We start from the raw sequence: 24,419 nt of genomic DNA on the forward strand, positions 1-24,419 counted from the left end.
TATAGGTTTAACACCACACCATAGAACTCTGGCACCTCTGCATGCGGAATGGGGAAGGCTTCCTTCCTGAAGTAAGAGGCAACAGAACTGGCTCTGGCAACTGCAGTCTGGCAGAGCTCATTCTCCAGTGCTCAGAGCATCCGTCCTCCTCTGATCTGGCCGAGGAGCTGATGGGAAAGGTCCCTGTTCCCACCGAGAACTCCTGTGGGGAAAGAGGGGGATAAGAGCCAACCTCTCTGAGCATGGCTCGCCTGTGGACGCACCGAGCTGTGTAATCCACGGCTCAACGTTATCAAAAATCTCGGTTCTCTTTCAGGTTGATGCACTTCAGAAAAAGCACCATGAAGCAAATTTGGCTGTGACTCCTTTGAAGGTAATACATGTGTGAAATCAATATGAAATGTCCCTTTCAAAAGAAAAAAGAGCTTAGTATTTTTCCCATTAGGAGGCAGTCCATCTCTATTGTATAAAAACACTGGAAAGAAGAAGGAAAGAGACAAATGGCACCCCAAGTCCCTTTTTGAATCTAGCATTTGCATGCATTTTCTTCCAGTGTATTTTACATGTGTCTGAGATCCTACTATACCTGTATGTCTGTGTCCAGCTTTTTCCACTTGGGAGTATAACCCATATAGGGGCTGTCCTTGTCTTTACCAGCATTTGAAGCTGCTGTTCATGCTGCAGTCTAAAGCAGGAGACACCACAGTTCATAAAGCTGCCAGACTCTTTCGGGTGTTCAAATCCCTCTGTCCATTCTCCTTCCCTCTCTCCCTCCCTCCCTCCCTCTCTCTTTTGCCTTATTGCACATAAACACCATGATGCACATTTTTTATTAGAAAAGTTTTCCCCACATATCTAGACATTTCTTGAGGACAGATTCCCAGAAATGGCATTACTGGCTCACAGGGTTTAACATGCTAATTGAAAGTGTAGTTTGGTTGAGGTGGCACATTTAATCTCAAATATGGCACCTGGATTTGGGCGGTGGACCTGGAGGGGCTGCTTTTTCTTTCTACTCTACTAGGAGGGGCTCTGGCTGGGAGTTAGAAGGACATGGTTGAGCCCTGGGACCCCACTGACTTGCCAAAGCCCACTCACTCTGAAATAACAGTAATTCCTGCTCGGCTGCCCTCACAGCTTCTTCTGACCCTCCATGGCTGGTGTCCATGGAGAAGTGGAGAGCAAAGTGTAAAGCTCTTGAAAATGGGAGGTTTTCTGCTCCTTCGTTATTTTCAACATCTGCTATGTACCATTTACTTAAATGAGAACCGTAATCCCTTGTACACGACAAAGTGCTTTACAAACTCAAGATGGAAAGAGAAACAGCACCAGCACCACGTCATTCACACGAGGCAAGGCCTGAGCAGAAGAGGTCGGGCTGGACGGGAGGAGCCATAGCGATCTGGGTTCAAGATCCAGCCCCTCCTCAGGGGCGTCATTCACCGCTGGAGGCTCAGTTTTCTCATCTGCAGATGGGAATCGTGATTCCTAACCTGGCGTGGGAAGTTTTATAAGGATTCTAATGACGATGGCCACTCTCTGTTGAATGCTTGCCATGTGCCAGGTACTCCAGACGTATTTTCTCAATAGCACAGTTTCTCAACATGTCAGGAACATGTCAGGAACATAAAGGCTACTCTATGGATAGGGAAACTGAGGCTCAGAGAGATGCAATGCCTTGCCCATAGTCACACAGAGCTACTCAGTGGCAGAACCAAGATTTAACCCAGTTCTGTCTGATGCCAAAAGCTGCAACCTTCCCCTTGGCCTCGCTGTCTCTCCAAGAGCCCAGTGGAGTCATTGTCACCATCAACAATGGCCTCTTTCTTGGGAGAGCTGCACATAGTAGGTGTTCAGCTGATGCTGGCTGAATGAAGAGGCCCCGATGTTTCGGGGGTGTGATTCAGGGGGCCTGGGGCACCCCAGCGTCCAGGTCAGACCACCCTCCTGTGCTGCCTGCCTGCAGTACTGGGCACCCGGACATCACTGCCTAGAAACTGATGTGCAAAGGTCCCTGACCCTCTCGGATGGGCTTGGAAGGGAGTTCTGGCAGGAAGGGGTCATCACCTCCTCCGATGGAGCAGGAGATGGCGAGAGTCTATGAGCCCCTCCGGACATGCACAAATGTGGGAGGTCATTTCATGGTGGGAGGGTCACGAACTCGCATCACTCATGTAACAAATCTCTCCCATGGGCCATGCTGTGCCCAGCCACGGCATAGGGATGGTGCCGGGGATCCAGGGGAGTGTCAGTCTTGACCTTGAGAATCCCCCAGGCTATGTGGGAGACAGACCCACAAATACAAAGATTAACTGCTGGGACAGAAGGAAGCCAGGAGCCTGGGCACAGAGAGACCCAAGTCCTGAGCATGAGGGAAGCCTGCCTGGGGAGATGATGCCCAGGCTGGCCTCTGAATGGATCTGCGCAAGGCTTTTCTGGGCTGGGGCATGAGCTACAAAGGAGTGATGAGGAAGTTCTGGGGTGCCGGGGTTGGGGAGTGGACCCGTGTGTCCGGAACAAGAGGAGTGAGAAGGAGGGTGGTCGTGATCGGGCTGGAGAGGCACAGGGACAGGTCTGACCTTTCGTGCATGAGGGCCTGCCTGGGCTGGCCCCGTGTGCGTGTTTTGCCTGCACCATCTCCTTTGGTCCTGGTGCCCTGATGATGCCCAGGGTACAGATGAGCAAGTCGAGGGATAGAGAGGGGCTTGTCTCATAGCTAGCTGAAGTCCACGCTGCCTACCCATTCAGAAGGAGTCCAGACAGCAGTGAGGAGCCCCTGGGGTGCTGGGCAGCAGTGCGGCCCATTGTTTTCAAAGCTGGCTCTGGCTTCTGGGTGGAGGGAGGGATTGCAGGGAGGAGGCTGAGCTAAGGCAGGGCTGCGGGATGCAGAGCAGGGAGCCGATGCCCTGCCCCCCAGCTCAGTCATCCAGCCCCCCTGGGAGTCCTGCATGCGTGGACCCACCTGACTGTGTCTTCCCTCCCACCCTTTCAGGCTAAGCTGGCTTCCCTGGTCCAGAAGTGTCGGGAGAGGAACCACCTGATCACACACCTGCTCCAGGAGCTGCACAGACACGGGGTGGGGAACCACCAGCTCTCCGAGACGGCAAGCAACATGGTGAATGACGTGGCGCTGGCTGAGTACGCGGCCACCTTCCTGGCTCCGGGGGTCCCACAGGTAGATTCCCACAGACAGCCCTGCCCTCTTCCTGTTGGGGCTGTGAGCTCAGCAACCTACCCTCCACCTGCCTGACCTGCCCTGTCTCAATTCAGCATCAAACAAGCACTGTGGCGTTTATTTCACTAGATGGGTCTTTCACGTGTGCCTCAAGACCTTAGCACTTACTGCTTCCTCTGGCAGATTTTTTTGTCTGTCCTGTAGCCCCCCCATCCATCCTTCAGGGCACAGTTCAGGTGTGACCTTGCCCAGGAGTCTGCTCTAAATTCCACGGACCACAGGATTAGCCACATGCCCCTCTGTCCTTCATTGCACATGGATATGACTGACGTGGGACATTCGAGGGATTTGCCCCCTACTGTTAGGGGAGTTTTGTCAGCGTTTCTCTGTTGAAACCAGAGCTGCTTCATATCCATTTCTGTCTCCCTAGTGCCTGGCACAGAAAAGCTACTCAGGGAATATTTGTTGAATGAATGAAGTAATGAAGTAAATGAATGAGGATCTCCTCTCCTAATGGTCTACAGAAGAGGGAGGAAACAGAGGCTCAGAGAGGTTGGAAGTCTCTCTTGAGGTCACACAGCTACCAGGTAGTGCAGATGGTGATGGACACCAGTTCTGACCCAGGTCTAGTAGAGATGCTCCCGGGTCTCCGCCTGGCTCTCAACAGTGGTACCTGGGTGTCTGTGTGTATGCAGCACCCCCGGGTGCTCAGCTGATCTGCCCATGCACGCACGCGTGCACACACGCACACACACACACGCGCGCGCAAGGGCGCACACTTACTCAGGCACACAGCCCCATTCCTGGGGACCAGTCAGCTGCGCCCCCACCAGACTAGCTCAGCTCCTGATGATGCGAGGCTGAAATGCAGCTGCTGCTGTGCACACAGCCAGCCCTGTTTTCCAGGGTCCCTCCTGGGCTCTGCCCTCAGTGGGGCCTGCTTTTGGCAGTGTAGCCCCAGGCCTGCGTCACCTTCCTCGGCCTTCCCAGCCCAGCCTCTGCAGGCCGACGCTCTCTGTCCCTTCCTTCCCCCACAGCCTTCAGGGTTTTAGGTGTCCTCTCGTCCAAATTGCCACACAGCGGACATGGACACCAGGAGGCCAAGGGGCCTGCTCAGGGCCATGGCGACTTGGTTCAGAGCCAGAGTTTGAATCCAGAGCCCCAGACTCCTGGTCCAGTGCTCATCCCTTTGCCCGAGGGTTTCAAGCTTCTTCAGAGGCAGAATAAAGATGGGGAGAGAGGTCAGCATCTTGTCAAGGGACCGGGCACAGTCCCTGTGTGCAGAGTTCCAGGTAAGATGTTGGATGCGGCAGGTGTCACCTGGGAGGGAGGCTGGCTGTGTGCTGAGAAGGCATCATTGCAGTGAGGGCCCCACCCTCCAAGGGCTGCTCTCGGTCTGGCAGCCTCTGAAATTAGACCCGATTTGTTCACTGGGATTGAACAGGCTGACTTACATTGACCAAATTCACAGAGACTGAGGTATAAACCTGAACACTAACTTAATAATTTCCCATGAGAGATCGAACTATGTGCAGGATGAAATATTGGATGGATGAAAAAAATAATCAGCATATTCTCTCCCTATAGTGGAGTTATCTGGAAAGTCAAGTTCATTCATTCATTTGTTCATTTGTAAGTCAATATATATTTATAGTCAGAAGGTCATTCAATGAGAACAGAGAGTGTTAATGGTGTCATCAGCCTGATGCATTAGTTTCCTGTAAGGATGTGCTCTGCATGCCTCCCCTGGGGCCAGGGTGTCTCCCCACCCAGACCTTTTGAAAGGCTATGGGCAATCATAAGCTTCTACTTCTTCCTTTTAAGGTGACTTTAAATTGTCCGTGACCCATTTTGCAGTTCAGCTCACCAAGAACACCCCCATTTTCATGATCTGGGGGGCGGCTCACTGTTCCCTCCACAAACCACAAAAGCCTGGCTCTGCCATTTTATTCCACAAATATTTATTGAACACCTATTGCCACAAGTCAGGCATGGTGCTTGGGGTTGGGGAGAAATGGTGAACCAAACAGGCCAAAACGTGCATGCAGTCAAGGAGAGAAATAATCATAAATTATAGCGAGTGTCAAGAAGGAAGGGCTTAGACAGAGACTGTGTGTGTGTCTTTGGAAAAGACCTTAATTGCTCTGAGCCTCAGTTTGCTCATCTGTAAAATGGGAATATTACGACCCACTTGGCAGAATGGACATGAAGACAGACGGAGATCATGAAGCACCTTGTGCAGGGATGTCCCACGAGTTAGGAACCTGGTCCTCGGGTGGGCAGTTGCCAAGGGGGCGGGTTCTGGCACCCAGGAGCCCTGGCTTCAAATCTTAGCTCTGCTGCTGTCTAGCTCTGTGGCCTTAGGAGGGGACACTGACATGTATCACTTACCGTGGGGGCTTTATGTAACTGACTCAGGTAGTCCTTCCGTGGGGGAGGTGCTATTATTATTCCCCTTTCCAGACGGGAAAACTGAGGCTCAAAGAGGTTACAAGTCGTGCCCAAAGACACACGTCTATAGCAGCTTTCTAGCTCAGCTTTTTGTGTGTTAAATCGTTTGCCTGAGCAGAGCTGGGATTTGAACCTGGCCGTGGGATTCTGTGCACTGCAGCTGCGACCCCTGTGCGAAGGGGGGTGTGTTGGGTGTCTTGCAGGGCTGTGGGGCATGTGGGCAGCAGCACGGGCTCTGGCACATACAGACTAGGCCTTCAGTGAGACTGTCCCTCTTGTCGCTGGAAGGCCAATCGTCAGTGTGCAGATGTAAGGCAGTGGGGAAAAAAAAACCCCTGTGATGTGTTTAAGAAGCAAAGAGGGCTCCAGGCTGGCTGGAGTGAGGGATCCCAAGTGGAGGAGTTCCGAGAGGCTGGATGGGAGGTCACGGACACCTGACTGCCCGCAGGGGTGTTTGCATTTGGTTCTTCAGTGAATGGAGAGCTGCTGAAGAGGTGGAACAGGATCGATGTGCTTCGGGAAGAGGAACCCTGCAGGCCTGTGGGCTGGATGTCCACAGGTTGGCCTTGCACCCGCCCTGGTGCCCTTCCTCTAGCTCTGCTGGTTCTCTTCAGCTCGGGCATTGGTCCTGAAGCAGGAGGATTCCACGAGGCCAGCTTGGCCAGCTCTCCTACTGTCTTCCATCTGGGAACATGGGGTCTTGCCACCTCCCTGGCTTTAGCTGAGATGGGAGCATGGGGAGGGCGGGTTCCTTCCATTCTTGGACTCCTAAATGGAAATGGGGGGTTCTCAGTTCCACCCCATCCCCCAAACTGGCTTGACTGGGCAGGGCTCAGGGCACCTTCTCAGGGCCTCTTAAGTTCCTCCCTGCCTCCCCAGTCCCAGGACACCTATTTTTTCTGGATTTCACCAGGACCTAGGCTATTGACATTCCCAAGCCAAGAATGAGACACCTTCTTTGTTGCTTGTACTCAGGTGTCATCCCCTTCTTGGAGGCAGATGCCCAGGTGCCAAGGGGAAGTGGTTCAGGGGTGCCCTCCTGCCCATGCTTGCAGGGTCCAGCCTGGGGTCAGCTCAACAAATGGAAGGTCCATCAGAGACCTGGATGGGTTGGCCCTGCCTGACGCCCTGCGGTTCCTGGGATGTGAGGATTATTGCCCTCTCTTCAGACACGGAGTTTCACCCGGCAGATAAAGACACCCCAGATCCTGAAGAATTGCCACTCTGTGACAGTCCTCTGTGCCAAGCCACTCCGGTGCTCATCCTTCACCTCCCGAAGCCGCCTGCTCTCTTAGGCCTTGGTAGCAAGGGGCGGGGGTTGCTGACCTCTTGTAGAGCTCTGTGAGGGTTGAACAAGATCCCACCTGAAATTCCCCTCACAGTGCTGTCACATAAAGACACTCAAAGAGGATGTAGGGTCCCTTCAAGCAGAACCAAAGTACTGCTCCACTGGGGGAGGTCAGGGGATTGGTGTACTAACACCTGAGGGTCATGCAGACCCCGGCCTCGGAGAGATGCAAGCCACCTGACAAGGAGGCTGCTAATTCCACTTCCTCCTGCCCTGCTTTTTCCTCTTTCTTCCATGTCCTGGAAACATCTTGCTCTCCTCTGGGCATTGGTCAACAAGATCTATATATGGGCCTTTGGAAATGGAATCTCATCTTGAAAGAAGCAGTGAGACTGAGAGTCCTAAACTCCCTTAATTCATTAAATCAACGACCCCGAGCCTGGGCCCCCAAGGATCCAGGCAATTATTTTCTCTTGATGTCCTACCTTTTATGAAGTTGAGAATATTCCCCCAAAAGTTTACCTGGGGAGAGGGGTCGGGGAGTGGAGTGTGTAGGGTGAGGCTTTATCCGTCTGCTACTGTATGTGGAGCATTTAGCAGACGTTCATTCTTTTTTTTTTTTTTTTTTTTTTAATTAATTATTTATTTATTTATTATTTATGGCTGTGTTGGGTCTTCGTTTCTGTGCGAGGGCTTTCTCTAGTTGTGGCAAGTGGGGGCCACTCTTCATCGCGGTGCGCGGGCCTCTCACTATCGCGGCCTCTCTTGTTGCGGAGCACAGGCTCCAGACGCGCAGGCTCAGTAATTGTGGCTCACGGGCCCAGTTGCTCCGCAGCATGTGGGATCTTCCCAGACCAGGGCTCGAACCTGTGTCCCCTGCATTGGCAGGCAGATTCTCAACCACTGCGCCACCAGGGAAGCCATAGACGTTCATTCTTATTTCACTCTGACAAAACCCTGCAAGGACCATATTAGTGGCTCCACTCTGCAGATGGAGAGAACAAGGCTCAGAGAGTTCAGCTGACTTGGCCAAGACCATGGTGCCCGTAAGCAGCAGAGCCAGGATTCAACCTGCGGCTGCCTGGCTCCAAGCCTCTCCAGGCCTATGGGATAAATGAGGAGCAGGAAGCAGGGGAAAGATCTATAGGTCTCTGATCAGGTACTGAATGCAGTGCCTCCAGAAGTAGTTTAGCACCTGTGAGACTACTCTGTGGATACAAAAGTCAATGAAACCTCAGTTTCACTTTGAAGAAGTCTGTGTCTAGTAAGACTAGCTCCAAACCCAGGTGTGAACAAAAGCATTCACTTGAAACATAGCAATGAGCAGAGAGAAGGAGACTTATTTGGGAATATAATCCCTGGAGAAGGAAGCACACAAATTAGGCCTTGAAGGATTAAAAAAGAAGAGTTTTACTAGCTGGAAGGATGGAGTGAAGGCCCTCAAGGCTGGGAGACCTGCATGAGCAAAGGCACTGGGGTGTGAAGGGTCATGGTACTCGAAGACACACAGTTTTAGGGGATATAAGTGAAGTGCTCTCAGAGCAGAGTTACCATTGCTGCTTCACCTCTTCCTGTGTGCATGTGGGGTCCAGGAGGACAACTAGCCCACCAGGGGGTGGTGCAGGGACTCAGGTCCAGCCCGACCTGGTTTCCTGGGTGACTGAGTGAGGAGTCCCAGGTGCAGCTCAGCAATCAGCTCTCACAAGGTGTCGAAGGGACTTCCACACAGAGAGAGTATTTCTCCTGGAGACTCTGCCGTCCAGCTGCCCTCATTTCCCCCCTTTTAACAGCTTTTAAAATGCAGTCATCAGTTTCCCTTTGGAGATTCAATTTGAGTAAAGGAAGTGGAAGCTTTTCCTCGCACCTGTATCCCTGGGAGCAAATCCTGGACCCCTCTGAGGATCGTAGGCAGAGGAGGAGGGGAGGTCCTGCCTGTATTTTCGCACACACAGGGAGGAGTGGATCTTGCCATAGAATGCACTTTCTGCAGCGGTGAGGGGGCTGATTTTTCCAGTTGTAGTTGTCTGTAGAAGGCTTTTCCAGCTGTGTCATGAAGAATAACTGCTGAGATGTCTTTTCTTCCAGACAAGCCATCACCTGGACGTCGAGTCTGAGAAGACAGCAGTTGTAAGAGGTCAGTGTGATTTTCAGTTAGGAATAGTCTGCATGCTCAGACACAGTCCACACCGGCAGGACAATCTGACAGGTGGGCCAGGGTGGGCAAAAGCCCATGGTCAAGTGCAGATGACTAAAGGAAACCCGACCCCACTATCTTGCACTCTCTTCCCTACTGACTCTGCCTTTTCATTTCACTACTTAAGGAGAACGCATTAGAAAAATACTGCCACTGCCAAAATGGCCAAATTCTGCAACCCTGTAGTTTCAGTCCTGGAAATGTATCCTAAGTAAATAATTCTATATGTGGAAAAGCTCAATGGACAGGCATATTCATGCCAGGGTATTTATAACAGTGAAAAACTGTGGGGAAAAACTCCAGTATTGTTAATTAACCCATATTCACTGAGTATGAAGTACTAGTCACTAAAATGATGCTGATAAGTACCAATGTGATAGCATGGGAATTAGGATATCCTACTAAATTAAAAAAGGATAGAAAATGGAATGTATTGGTTGACTACAATGATACAACTGTACGTGAACATCTGTGAATGATTGGCAACTTAGGCTAGAATATAAACTGAAATACCAACAGTGGTTACTTAGATGGTAACATGGGTGGGGTTTTGTTGTTCTATTATTCTTATTGTTAAAAAGAAAATTAAGATGCTATCTGGCCAGAGAGAATTTCCCTGGGCCTTGTTTTACGAGTGCAGTGTAGTATCAGCACTGGGGGAGGGGTGTTCCTAAGGGTTTGTTTAGGGTTACTTTGTTTTCAGGTGCTCAATATAAAAGTGAAGAAAGTATGGATAGAGTTACCTTTAGGCAACTGAGCTGCTCTTGATAACTGCTCGCTTAGCGATTCTTATTACTAGATTCTGTTCTTACAGCTGTGTGATCTTGGATGAGTTAATTAACCTCTCTGAGCCCCAGACCCTTATCTTTAAAAGGAGGATAACATGATCTTTTTCAGAATGTTAGTGCCTGACACACTGCAGGGCGCCAACAAACAAGAAGAGGTACCTGGCTTCAGTTTTTAGCTGGTCAGGATGGGCCTGCCCTTCTGTACCTTTGTCTTCTATCCCTGCAGTCTGAGTTGGCATCTGTTTTCACAGTTGGAGGTGCATACATTCTAGCTGGTCCTGCTTCTGCCACTAGTTTATGCAAGTGTCGTCCCTTCTCTGGGCTCAGGTTCCTCACCTTTAAAAGAAGGAAATGTACTAGATTAATTTAGTTACGTATTCATTCAGCATATCTAGAAGGCTGCCATGTGCCAGATCCCTGATAGGTGTTGTAGGGCTTACAAAAATGAGTCAGCTTCAGAGGTGGTGGTCCTTGTGCTGAAGGAGCTTACCGCCTGGTAGTGGACAATGAAGCAGGCAGGCAATTTTCTAGGATATCCCAAGACCATGGCAGTACCACCAGAGGGCTGTGAATGTGGCACTCAGAGTTCAAATGCACCCAAGAGGGCCTCTGTTGTGGGGTGAAGGGATCTGGGAATGAAAGACAATGAAAAGGCTCAGAGACTTGTTGATTTTTTTTTTAAGGTTATTTTATGACATATAGGGTTTTTTAAAAATTTATTCATTTATTTATTCATTTTTGGCTGCGTTGGGTCTTCGTTGCTGCACGCGGGCTTTCTCTAGTTGCGGCGAGCGGGGGCTACTCTTCGTTGCGGTGCTCAGGCTTCTCATTGTGGTGGCTTCTTTTTGTTGCAGAGCACGGGCTCTAGGCACGCAGGCTTCAGTAGTTGTGGCACGCAGGCTCAGTAGTTGTGGCTTGCAGGCTCTAGAGCACAGCCTCAGTAGTTGTGGTGCATGGGCTTAGTTGCTCCAGGGCATGTGGGATCTTCCCGGACCAGGGCTTGAACCCGTGTCCCCTGCACTGGCAGGCGGATTCTTAATCACTGCGCCACCAGGGAAGTCCGACTTGTTGATTTTTAGAATAGACTTCTGAACTGAGGCTTGACTGAGAACATTCTCTTCTAGCTCAGAAATACCTCCTGAATCCCGAAATGGACAGTGTCCTTCAAAGACCTTTGCATTCAGAGTCCTGGCCTATTCCAGAGGCTGAGTGGCCAGCACAGACAACTCAACTGGATTCTTTGAAGGTGAGAGGGCATCAGTCACTTAATTTCTCAAATAAACGTTTGTATTGAAAGTATAACTCACATACAGAAAAGGGTACAACTCGGAAATGTACAGCTCAATGAATTGTCATGGAGTGGTATGTGCCCATAAAGCCATCACCAGGTCCAGAACTAGAAAGTGACCACAAAGCACCCCTCTGTTTTCCCCTTCTAGTCTCTTTTTATTATCTGTTTTTAAATTTTGTGTATTGGGTCATATCATGTGTTCTGTGTCTTGTTATTTTTCACTGAGTGCTAGACATCATGTGTGAAAATGTGAAGATGTAATTTGATAGTGTCTTCATCCAGACAGGACTTCCTTTGTTCCGCACATCGGAACTGATTCAGAGATAATTTTAGTACTTATGAGATCTGTTTTATTTCTTGCTCACTCTTACTCTTAGGGCATAACCTTTCATGGTTCCAAGCAAAAACCTGTAATGTTTATCAGTGTCCTTCCCCAGCCACTTCCCACTCCATGAGGCTGTCAAAATCTCTGCTTAGCTTTCTACCTCTCAGCCACCACAATCACACGTAGGCTTCACCTTCACTTGGAGGGAAATACAGCCTTCAATGTGAGCCAACTACTCTTGGCTTCTCTCCTATCTTGAATTTTAGTCCCACAAATCCTCACAGTCTTTGTAGCTCTCAGATGGTTTCAAATAGATCTTTTGCTATATTTTGTCCAGCTTTCCTAGATGCTCTTACTGAAGGTTTGGTCCAAAATGTCCTAATCAGTCAGAGCCAGAGAAGCGCTCTGTTTTCCCAGAGAAAACCTATTTTACTTATGATATTTGGAGTCTGACAGGCCTGAGTTCAAATCTCAACTGTAATTCAGTGTGATGTTGGGTGGATTACTTACTTTGTCTGTGCTTAAATCTCCTCATCTGTAAAATGGGGATAATGCTGCCTACTGCTGATATGAGGATAAAATCAGATAAGCAGAGTTGAATATGTCTCTGGAAAATAAGAGATGCTCAAAAAAAAAAAAAGCAGCCATTACTTAGGAGGAAACTGATCTTATTCTTGGCCTTTTATTTCAACTTATTATTATTGTTTTTCTTCTTCCTTTTATTCCTATGGCTTCTCTCTTGCCTTCATGCTTATATTAATTTTTTTAATCTAACAAATGGAGCTAATATTTACCTCTTGGGGTCTTTGGGACAATTCAATGAAATCATGCACATAACATAATTACTGTACTGCCTGGCACAGGAGGTGTTCAATAAATTGTTATTGATTGACCTTAAACTTTTTTTTTCTAACTGGTGACTTTCATTTCAAATTACTTATCTGCAGGCTTATTATCTAGTAATGAGAACTTCTTTCCAGCTTTGATCTTTTTCTAGGAAAATTACATCTGACTTTTGATCTTTGACCTACCTTATTACAAGCAGGTAGAAGGCATGTTAGGCAAAGGGAATGACACCTGCAAAGACAGAGGAGTGAATGCTCCTGAAGCATTGGGGGATTGGTAAGCAATTAAACGAGGCTGCAGCATAAAGGAAAGAGTAGTCTAGGAGATCATAATGATGATGTTGATAAGAAAAACAATGAGAAAGAAAACCCCCGCTTCCATTTCTTGAATGCTTACTATGTGCAATGCATCAGCTTTTCCAGTACTCACTATGGGCCCACAAAATAGATCTTGACATTCACTCCACTTCACCTGTGAGAAAAGGTGAGGCACAGAGAGGGTAAATAGCCGGCCCCAGGTCACACAGCTAAAGAGCTGGGGTTCCAACACAGGCAGTCTGGCTCTAGAGCTGATGCTCTGGTCATTATGTGTCCAGATCGTGCTGGGCCTTCACTGGGGGGATGAGAGTTGTCTCTCCTGCCCCCCTTGAGGTTACAATCTGGAGTTCGATGTGAGAAAAAAAACCCTCCAATGTCTGCACTCAGTGATACTGGCCAGAAACTGATAGCAAAGCTTTTGAGGAAATAGTTGGAGCATAAATTGAATGAATGGATGAACCCAAGTACATCTTAATACTCTTATGGTTCCAAGTTTCTCAAGTGTTCCTCAACCTTCTTCAGAGTTCTCACCACACTGTAGAATGCTGCTGGATAAAAACTCCTCCTTTATTGGACATAATTTCAAGGCCACAGGATACTTTTGTTTCTTTATAGCGAGATGACAGAATAGTCAATGTAAATGTCTTTGTTCGAGTGCTTTACACAGTACCTGGTCCATAGGAGGCCTTGTTGGGTGGATTTGGACGAAGAGTGAGGCGGTGGGAGGCAGCTGTTGGGCTCTTTCTCTAGAAGGTCATGCGGACACCTCGTCCTTATCCCTAGCATTGCATTTTGCCCACAGCCTTGGTTCCGTTCAGTTGTAACAGGCATTGAGGAGCGGAGCTCTCTGCCCTAGGAAAAACAGATTGCAGGCCGTCTCTCTGGGCCGGCTTTTGGTAAGAGCTTCCCATGGTGAAAATGAACTCTAAACGACACCAGGGCATTAGTGACCTAGAAGGAAAACGAGGTCATTTTTGAAGGGCAGTAACTAAATTTGTCATATGTCACAATTATTTTATGGTTGAGCTTAGAGGGGGAAAAAAAAGCAAAAACAGGGGAGTAGGAGGTCGGCATCCAGTGGACATTGCTTTCCTTTTAATGGAAAGGTCATCATCTCTTGTCACCGTGAACAACAAAATTTACAGAGGACATGACTCTATGGAGATACCATCAGTGATCGTCTTGTCAGGCCTTTAGATGACCTGGGGTTCGAGCCTTCCCCACCCCAATCTCTACTGCCTCGTCTATAACTCAGTGCTGATGGCGTGTGCCTCACTGACATGTAATAGCAGCTGCCTGGCACAGAAAGTGCTCAATAAATGTTCGGTATTGTTGCCATCTCTTCCTTGGATAAAATGTGGGACCAAAGGGGCTTTTATGGACATGTAGAAGCAGAGACCATTTTGTTGTGCTCTTGCCTCCAGCTTCCCTGGCCCTCGGGGCTGACGCCCGACCCTGGAATGTGCCAGGCTTCCATCGCTGTGGAACCAGGGCTCCCTGTACAACGTCTGCAAGAAAAAGGTGGAATGTCCTGTCCTGGCCTCCAAGCTGAGCACCTCCTGCCGTCCCCCGAGCTCCTGAGCCCTGCAAGGATCCTGGCTTTGCACCAAGAGCTTCGACAAAGCATCTGCAGCACTTCCCTGGTCAATAAATCACCGTTGGATTTATAAATGGAATAGGACCACTCACTCTCTGGGGTCATTTCCTAGACTCCGTAAATATTTGATGCAGAACTTTCAGAGAGCGTTTTAAGAAATTGGTAGCAATCAAAACCCTCATTCGGTGGCAAGTGGCTTTGCCTGTGGCTTGGGGATCTGTGTTGATTGTCAGAGCTCAAGAGAAATACTGGACTTGCGAATTCTTAGGAGTCCAGCTTTGCAAATATCCAGGCAGCAAAGGGAATATTTTCTGTTCCAAAACCTACCGAGTGACCGGCCCAGTGGCTCTCCACTGGGTATGATCCCCCATCCCGCAGGGCAAAATCTGACAACGTCTGGAGAAATTTTTTGTTGTCACAGCTGGGAAGCTGCCACTGGCATCTAGTGGGTAGAGGCCAGGGATGCTGCTAAACACCTACAGTGCACAGGACAGCCTTCTAGAACAAAGAATTGTCCAGCCCAAATGTCAGCAGTGCCGGGGTTGGGAGGCCCTGGCCTGATCTAATAGCTCCTAACATTGTCAGCTGCAGAGAACTGTTTTGTTATTTTCCTGCTTGGGGCCCTTCCCCATGTTTTAAAAGATTTTTGTCTACCAAAGGAGACACTTAATTTAAGTAATTATCTCTTTCACATTTTAAAACATTAAAACCAATCAGAACTTTCTGATAAGTCCATTCATTCAACAGACATTTGTGGACATCTAATATACACTAGGCAATATGATATGAGGGAGAAAGAGGTGAGTCCACATTGGCCCTTGCCCCAGGGGCTCACAGGGCAACAGAGGCACACATGTAAACAACTCACCGTGCAGTCATGGTTAAGTGTGCCGTGAGATGTGAGACAAAGGGCTTTGAAGCCAGTTCTGCCTGGCTTTGGGGAATGGGAGGTCATTCCAGAAGGAATGGCTGAGCAGAGCCCATAGACCCAATGAGGTAAGGTGTTCAGTACATGGGTGAGGTGGGGAAGGAGGGAACAGCATGGGCAAAGGCTCTGAGGATGAAACTGGACTTTGGTGTGCCACCAGAGGGGGAATGTGCAGAGTAGCCCTTTGCCAAGCCGGGTGCAAAGAGTCACTGCCTCATCCCTGTCCAGCATCACTTACTTCCTCCGGGAACAGGACCCTGCCCTGACCCAGGTGTGGGACCCAGAGGCAGAAGAAGAGTCAAGGGGGCTTGGGCCACAGGTGCCCAGACCCTGTCCCCGGGCTCACCGATCAGAGACATCATCTCTCTCCTTAGGAGGGGCTGGTGAGGGGCTTGTCACATAAGGACAAGGAAGGACCAGGACAAGAAACCGAGGGCTCCCGGGGCAGTAGGCAAAGCATATTGATTTTATTTTCATATATTTTAGCTTTGTATGTGGAAATGAAAAGTGCAAAGAGTTCCCACACACCCTCACCCAGCTTCCCCTGACGTTAGCACCTTATGTACCTAACCATAGCCCAAGGATAGAAATGAATGGATTTATTTTGAGGAAAACTGGGGGGTCATCAAGGCGTAAGAAAAGCACATCCATGAGCGAGCATCAGCTCATCAAGCTGCTACCATCTTCATTAGCCCACGGGACTGTTGTGGGTCATCACGTCCATCCACAGTTCCTTGGATTGGGTTACCAATGGATCCACCCATTCATTTGTTCATTAAGCATTTAATTTAACTGCCATGTGAGCTCCGGAACCTTGGGTAGGTGCTGGGAAACAAGAATAAAGAAGATGCCCATCTCCATCCTCCAGAACCTCCTGTAAGCCCTGTGACCCCATCACACACCAAGGAGTCCCCAGATTGGAAACCACTGCTGTCATCACTTTCACGGTTTGGATCAGCACAGCCACCCCATAACTGCCAACTGTGCGGCATCCTGCAGAGCTGGTCGGTACGCCGGTTGGCACTCACCTCTTCTGCCCTCTCCTCCCTTTTTTCTGGGACGATGCCATTAGCTTTGAGCACTGGGAGTACGCCGAAGACAGGCTATGAACCGGCTGATGTCGGGGTGAGCAGCCAGCTAAGCCACAGCGCCGAGCCTGCCGGATGCAGTCAAGGCCATTTCTGGTCCCCAGATACTCCCACCAGGTTCAGACATCGGTGTTCTGTCACCTGAGTGCTCCCTCCCGCCTCTGCTCACATGCTGGGCTTCAGCAGAAAGGCCACCGGGGAAAATCCATTAAAGAAGCCACGGCAATCTTTGCAGCGTAGCCCGATGATTCCATAATAAATCATGCTCTGAAGCCAGGAGCCGCTTATCATTAACCTGAGCCGTGAATCCGCCTGGGGCTGGCACTTTGGATTTCCTCAAGCTGGGTCACTGCTTTGTGCTGTGATTCCTCCTGGTGACACGTTTGCGATGGTGGATGGTAGACTGCGGCATTTGCCTTGCCTCGACTGTGGACTCCCATCCTTGGAAGGGGCCCCGTGTCCCCCTTGGTGGGCCTGATGGGGCCAGGGCCCAGCCTGGTCAGATGCTCCCAGGCAAGGGACAGGACCTGCTCGGGCGACCGAGTGGGGACAGGCAGGAACCCAGCCCGCAGGAGCTGGCTCGGGCCGCCCCTCCCACCAGGAGTGACCCAAGGCCTCTGGAGACCAGCCAGATGGACCAGCCCAGCTGCCTCTGCAGAAAACAATTTGTCACACGGGGCTGTCAGCAAGCAGCAGTGGACGCCTTCTTGGGGGTGCCTGGCCGAGCTACGCAGAGCAGGAGCCCTGAACACAGTGAGGTAAATGCACACCCCGCCCCCGCTGCTGCGAACCACCTGGGCTTTTAGGCAAATGGGATGAGAGGGTTGGCTTGGCCCCTGGCCAAGCGGTTCAAGTGCTCAGTGCAGCCTCTCCCTGCACCTGATCCACTGCCATTCACTGCCATGCCCTTCTGGGAGGCATTTTGCTCCTGCAGCAAAGCGGTCTGTTCAGCAAATATTTCCCTGAGAACCTGCCGGGGCAGATGAGGCACTGGGGGGCTGGGTCTCAGGGGTCTCACTCCAGGTCCCCATCCTCCAGGCTCCTGCGGGGACGGATGTGCAGATAGCCGGAGACCGAGTGGCATAAGCAGAGTGCAGCAGGGAGAATGCAGGGTCCAGGGGCACAAAGCAGCGGCTGACCAGCGAGGGAGGGGTCAGGGAGGGGTCAGTGGTGACTGAGGTGGGCCCCGCAGATGAGCAGGGCTCAGCCAGGGAGAGAGTCCTTGCGGGTGTGGGCAAACACACAGGCAAAGGCTTGGGGTGGTGTCGGGGGTAGGAAACCAGAGGTGGATGGATATACATGTGCTTTTATAATCCCCCAGTGGAAGGTGCTGCTTTTTTTTGCAATCCCACTGTGACTTTCCTGTTTGATTTTACATGTGTCTTTAGTATAGGGAAGACATTTTCATGCTTCAAAATTCAGAAGGCACAGAAATCTATATGGTGCAAGTCTCCTTCCCACCCCTGTTCCCGGTTCCCCTCCCCAGAGGCAAACATGACCCCAGTTTCTTATGACTCCTTCCAGAGATACCCTGTATATTCTAAGCAGTCACACACCTGCACACACACACACCCGTTTTACCTCGATGCCTGTGCTCTGGTTTTTTCAGTTCATTTATCTTGGTGATCATTCCCCATCAGAACATAAATTTTGTTCATTCAGTTTTTAAACACTTGCACTGTTTTCCATTGTGTGGATTTTACTAGCTCCCTTTCAATGGACATTCGCATTGTTTCTGATCTTTTGCTGTTGAAACCGGTGCTGTCATGAAGATGCTTGTACATCCATCCCTTCACTCACGTGTGAATTCATCTGAGGGCAGATTCCTAGAAGAGGAATTTCTGGGTCAGAGCAGAGAAGCCTTTGTCGCTTTGAGAGCCCTGTCCACACCCACTCCCCGCCCCACTTTGAGACTGTACAGTTTTCGCTCCCCCTCATGATGCTTGGGGGTCCCCGCCATCATGCACCCTAGGATGTGCTGATTCAATTCAGCATTTACTTTTTGAGCCTCAACCATGGACCAGCGTGGTTTGAGGCGGTGAACTAGACAGATGGGGCCCTGCCCTCAGGAGGAGGGGATACATCAGACTGGGGAGACGGCTCAGTGAACAGGACCCCAGCGAGGGACCGTCCGTGTTTCCATCCTGCAGGCACTGACCGCCCGGACAGGAGGGTGATGCGTGGGCATGAGTGACCTCAGTGCAGGGAAGCTGGGATCTGGCCACCAGGGACGGACAGCTGATAAGGCCCTGAGGAACTTGGAGGCCAAGGGGGAGCAGAGAAGGTGGCGTCTGGGCTGAGCCATGATGGGCGATATTGTCCTGAGAGCAGAAGTGGTGGCCTGGGTGGAGGCCAGTCAGGAAGGGATCTAGGGCTTCTGAGCTACGCTTATGCCAGACACTGTGCTCAGTGGTGGACACTCCAGCCCGGGTTTCCCCCAGACGTAGAAGCCCGGCTAGGGCAGAGGAAGCAGGAGGAGGGCTGGCAGGGGCCAGGGCAGAGGAGGCATGGGCAGACAGTCCCATGTGGCAGTTGGTACCCAGGCCGGCTCTCCCGAGCAGGTGGATAGGGTGTGGGCCCTGAACACAGAGTCCTGCCTTCACATGCCAGCCCCACCATGCTCCACCTGCGGGCCTTGAGCCAAGGCACCTGAAGGCTTGGTTTCCTCCTGAGAAAATGGAAATAACAGCATCATAAGCTCGTCTTACCTCACTGGCATCTCACGGGAGATGCCCCGTGACCAGCGCCTCGCCCATGGCCCTCCCAGCCCAGGTGCGCATCCCTCCTTCTTTCCCTCTAATGCTGGGAGGCAGGTGGCCCAGGAGCTGAGCACACATGCCCTGCCTGGGTTTGAGCTCTGGCTCCTCTCCTCACCTCTGCTCTCTGTGCCTCAGTGTTTTAATCTGTACAATGGGGTTGCCTACAGCCTAGGGTGGTTTGTGAGGGGTGAGTGAGTAAAAGCACTAAAAAGAGGCCCTGGGATGTGATGAGAGCTATGGGAATGCTGCCATTGTTTCCTCTTGATGCATGTGATGTTAAAAAGCAGAATGAGAAGATGAAGAATCGGTGAAGTCCAGGGTGTAAGGAGAGGGTGCGGATCGCTGGTGGTACAGATGGAGACAGAGCTTAGGACTGAAAAGCCTCCCTGAGGAGGCAGGTGTAAAGAGATTGGGGGAAGTGATGGTGCTGTGTCGGGTCTGTGGGTGATGATGCAGCCAAGCTCATCCAGGGCTGTAAGGAGCCGGCCGAGAGCTTTTCAACACTTAACAGTCACAGGAGCTCAATCCCTGTGCGGCTTTGAGCTGACCCTCCCCACCCAGCTCAAACTGCTGCAGTTCCCTCCAGGGTCTTTGGTCCTCTTCTTTGGTCTGCCTCTTCCCGGAAAGCCTTCCCACGGATTCAAGGGTGTCTTTGTCCAGGCCTTCAGGAGATGGTCTGGGCTGGTGTCTCCCATTTCCTAAAAGCCCCTGTTCAACATCCATGAGGATGCTCGTTTCCACTGCTTGGGCCAGGCCTTCTCACTTCATTTGACCCTTGTTAAAGTGAACAAACCTAACATAGGCGGTAGAGTATAAGCTGTGCAGCTGTTCTAACATCCAGCTCTGCCACTATCAGCTGTGTGACCTTGAGCAAGCTGCTTAACCTCTCTGTGCCTCAGTTTCCTCCCCTGGAAAAACGATGCGAATAACAGACCCACTTCCCAAAGTGTATCTCAGAAGGCTTAAGTAGAGGCTAAATGCCTGCCTCTTGGCCATTTGCGGTGTTGATGTTATCTTCAAGTGCAACTTGCCACCATGCCTTCAAGTAGAAAGCCAGCATCCCTGCCATCCAGAAAAAACGTTTCCAAAAACACAGAAATTACTGTTAGGCATGGAAAATAATTTCCTGAGCTACTTCCTCCTCCCTTTGAGTCCAAGTCTACAGGATGCAGCCCAGCCCCAGGCACTGGCCTTCAGCCCCTCAGGGATCTGACTGACAAACCCCTCCAGCTTCATTCCCCCAACCCCCGCTCTAGCCACAGGGTGACCAAGCACGGCCACAGGGCCCGGCCTCTTCTGTCCCCTCTGCCTGGCCTGTCGACCTTGAGAGCAGTTACAGGGTGCAACAAAACAGGCTTTGGCCTCAAATTCTGCCTGCCATTTCCTTTCTGTATGACACCGGACCCACTCTGGGCCTCGGTGTTCTCATCTGTAAAATGGGGACACTTGACCTCATATCTTAGGAAGACAATTCAGTGAGGCATAAAGCACGGAGCCTGGCTCACTGTGCAAGCTATTATTATTGTTGTTGTTGCTGTTACATTCACCACCTGCTAAAGTCAGGGCTCAGCATGTCTTCCCATTTCCGGAGTTGTATAAAATATAGTGCCCCCACTGGCCAAATAACAGCCATCGTTGCCCCAGGCATTGGGCATGCATGGCTTTATCACAGTGTGCCTCTGAAATTCCTCATTGACTAGCCTGTGAGGGATGGGGGTTTATCCCCATTTTGCAGCTGAGAAAACTGAGGCTCACAGATGCCCAGACTGACAGAGCCAGGATTTGAGGCCCAGTCTGTCTGGCTCTGACTCTGAAATCAATTTTTCCTCCATTGGAGCCAAATCCCAGTACCTGACACATGGGTCCTCACACCTGTACCCATGTAATCCACCCCCCAGGCATGCTATATATGTCCCTACCTACTTCCAAGAAGGAGTTAAAGAGACTTAAAATAAAAGACATGGATACAATAAAAAGAATCTCTATTACAGAGAGTGAAAACTTAGGGTCAGATAATAACTGATGGTAGGAGAGAATAATTATACCCAGCACTAAGGCTATGGGCAGCTATGACAGTTGAATGGAAAAATGAGGTCTGAGCTTCCTGGTAGTCAAGGCAAAAAGGGGAATAACATGGGTTTGATGGCATTGAATTGCCAATAAAAGGAAGCAGCTCTGGAGAACTTTTCCTCCAGCTCTGAGCTCTGAGGGGAATCATCCTGAGGGTTTCTATACAGTGAATGGGGGATAAATGGTGACTTGTGTCCCTGGTAGCACAGCTCCCCAACCTTGGGAGCGGGAAGGAATATGTGATAGAAGCTGCTTCCTGCCTCTGCCTGTGCCAGGGGTCCACACCTGCCTTCATGGGGTTCTCACCTGCCTTCATGGGGTTCTCACAGCTCCTTGGGCTAAGCATCATCACTTGTCCTTTACAGACGAGAACGCATAGAGAGGCCTCGAATCCCACGTAAGTTTTCTTGGTTTGTGGGGGACAGAAATCTCAGAACCAGCGCAGGCCTGCCGTGCTCCTAAGCTCTTTCCCCTCTGCTGCACTGCCCAGCTCAGGGAGGCCCTGCCGCTTGGATTATTGCCCAGAGCTAATCGCCCCCCATTACTCCTCCCAAGCCCTTCCCCTTCCCCTTCCCCTTCCTGCTCTCCCCTCCCACACCCCTCCCCCATCCCTCTGCCTGCCTCCCCAACGCACATCAATTCTCCCCTTTGCTATAAATCTCAGCCAAATGCTCCCCCAAGCCCTCCAGGGCTCAGCTCCAAGACTAGCAGCTCTGTCTGCTGGCAGCTGAGAGTAATTTAGCGACGGGAAGCAGGTGTGAGGCTGGAGGGGGGGCGGGGCTGGGTCTCACTGCCTCCAGCTGCTGTCGCTTCCGCCATCCCCATCCCCATCCCTAGGACTGGGACACCCTGGTGTTTGCCTCACACCGGACCAGACCCCAGAGTCAATATCCTCCACCACACACACAAGGGGAAGACTGCAGACAGAAGCTGATGGGTTAAGTCCCAGTGGCCTCAATAGACAACTCCCTTTCGTTACCGACGGTTTATTCATCAGACACAGGTCAACACTGAGGGCCTGCTGTGCCCTGGTGCTGTCCTGGGTGCGATCAGCAGAGCAGGTTCCGAGCACACCTGCTGAGGGTGTGCGTGGGCCAGTCGGGCCCATGGTCAGGCAGCAGGAGCCAAACAACCAGCCTCCTCACTCTTCCAGGGCTGCTGGTCTGCTTGTTCACTTTGTGTACTGAACAAAGTATATGGTCCAGAGGCAAAAGGGGGTTAAATCCCCCAGCTCTGTCCTTGCCAGGAGACAGTGCCTGGCTGGAGGAAGTGGTGCCTTTTACAAGTTCACACAGAGACCTGTGGGCTGCAGCCACCTGGCGTGGGCATCTTTTTGTGATTCCGCACAAATGCTCCAGACTAGCCTCAGCACCTTGTTTTTGCCGACTCAGACCCAGAGGTACCAAGTCAGCAGGCTGAGGTCAGCAGGTCTTAGAGGAGTCAGGGAGCCCCCAAGGTCTTCCCAGTGCGGCCCTCCTGTTTGCCAAGGGCTGGAGGGCCGTATCCTGCCCCCGTGCATCTTTGAGCCTGACTCAGGAGTCCAAGCTCTCCCTGAGCCTGGCCTGGGAGCAACCCTCAACGGGAAGGTGGTTTCTGCTCACTGGCATGATTAGGGTACTGCTCCCCACCAAGGCCACGGCTTTCTTCCATTTCCCCCAAGTAGTCTGAGCCCTGCATCCTGGTCTTGTCCTGGGAACGTCCTGCTCCTGCACCCAGCCCCAGCCTGGGGGGAGAGAAGGAACACCTGATAAGGAAGTCACAGGACTACTGCTTAATAGCTGTGTGTCCCTAGGGGAGTCACTTAACTTCTCTGTGTTAATCAGCTGTAGCATCAATATCACCGCATAACAAACCAGCCCAAACTCAGCGACCTCAAGCGTCCACTCTCACACTGTCAGGTCCGAGGTGGACTGAGGTTTGGCTGACCAGGCTGGGCTCAGCAGGGAGGCTCTGCTCTAGGCTGAGGGTTGGCTTCAGGCCTGTGCCACCCGTCACCATGTTCTCCTTGGAATTCTTGGAATTCATTGTCTTCTAGTGGCACACAGGAGAGTGGACGGAGCATCAGTGCCTCTTAATGCCTCAGCCCAGAACCATATTCCATCGGCCACAGTAAGTCGTGTGAACAGGTTGGGGAAACAGACTCCCCCACCCACTCCCTGGCATTACAAGGCCACAGGGCAAGAGGAGGAAGGACCGATCAGAGCAGTCCCACCTACTACACCCTCACGGTGGGACTTGGACGCGTCCCACGTGGGAGGGTGGTCAAGATGGGAGGTGACCTCACATGCAAAGTGTGCCCTTCACAGGAGGCATGTGGCAGCTTTCTGCTTCCTCTGCTGCGCTCCTTTGCCTTTCCTCAAGTATCTTTATATGGGGATAAAGTATGTCCAAGTAAAACCAAAATTCATGACAGAAAATTCACGCGCCCTCCGGTGGTTAAGAATCCCCCTGCCAATGCAGGGGACCCAGGTTTGAGCCCTGGTCCGGGAAGATCCCACATGCCGTGGAGCAACTAAGTCCGAGCGCCACAACTACTGAGCCGCGTGCCACAACTACTGAAGCCCTCGTGCCTAGAGCCCGTGCTCTGCAACAAGAGAAGCCACAACAATGAGAAGCCCGCACACTGCAACGAAGAGTAGCCCCCGCTCGCCGCAACTACAGAAAGCCCGCGCACAGCAGCGAAGACCCAATGCAGCCAAAAATAAAGTAAATAAATAAATTTTTTAAAAAATTTAAAAAGAAAATTCACGTGCTCTCAGTGGAGTAAGGGGCCAAGGGCCCGGCGGCGCATAGCACAGTCATGCTTAACGGTCAGAGCGCCCAGCTGAAGGGCCCGCTCATTTTCCGGCTCCTCTGACATCTCCCTCCTCCCCACTCTGCCTCCTGGAAACACCTGGCTTTCCTTCTGACTTCTCCAAACACATCTAAACCAAGACATCCAGAAAAGAATGATCAAATCAAGTCCATCCTCAAAGGGGCCAGGCAGTACTTTTTCCTTCAGCACCTGATTACGCAGGAAGTTTGGAATATTTTCCCCAAAGTTCCCTTAAGGAAGGGAAGTGGAGTGAGAACAGATGGCTTCCTGAAGTCCCAGGCCTGGGGCCTGCTTCCCACCGGCAGCCAGGGTCTGGGAGGTGGTCGCCTGGCTGAGCAGCCCCGGGGGCAGGGACCCCAGGGCCCAGCTGCTTTCTGTACAGATTTCAGTCCTCCTGTATTTAGTCCTGCTCTGCCTTTCCACACTCAGAGGTGTCCCGGGCCCGTTGCCAGCCTTTTCAGTATTCTGAGGTGTGATTTTGCTGGCT

General features: G+C 51.1%; 1 protein-coding gene across 2 annotated transcripts in view; it reads left to right on the forward strand.

The window, feature by feature from the left end:
* Positions 1 to 14,345, forward strand: part of C5H4orf50 (chromosome 5 C4orf50 homolog) — a 48,489-nt gene extending 34,144 nt beyond the window's left edge. For both annotated transcript variants that reach the window (XM_061191221.1, XM_061191222.1), the window contains 5 exons: positions 317 to 373; positions 2,993 to 3,175; positions 9,000 to 9,048; positions 11,021 to 11,142; positions 14,100 to 14,345. In XM_061191221.1, coding sequence (XP_061047204.1) covers positions 317 to 373; positions 2,993 to 3,175; positions 9,000 to 9,048; positions 11,021 to 11,142; positions 14,100 to 14,345 — 657 coding nt within the window. The remainder of the gene's footprint in view (positions 1 to 316; positions 374 to 2,992; positions 3,176 to 8,999; positions 9,049 to 11,020; positions 11,143 to 14,099) is intronic.
* Positions 14,346 to 24,419: the final 10,074 nt, after the last annotated feature.

The sequence above is a fragment of the Eubalaena glacialis genome, chromosome 5, assembly GCF_028564815.1.
Source record: "Eubalaena glacialis isolate mEubGla1 chromosome 5, mEubGla1.1.hap2.+ XY, whole genome shotgun sequence".
Lineage (NCBI taxonomy): Eukaryota > Metazoa > Chordata > Mammalia > Artiodactyla > Balaenidae > Eubalaena > Eubalaena glacialis.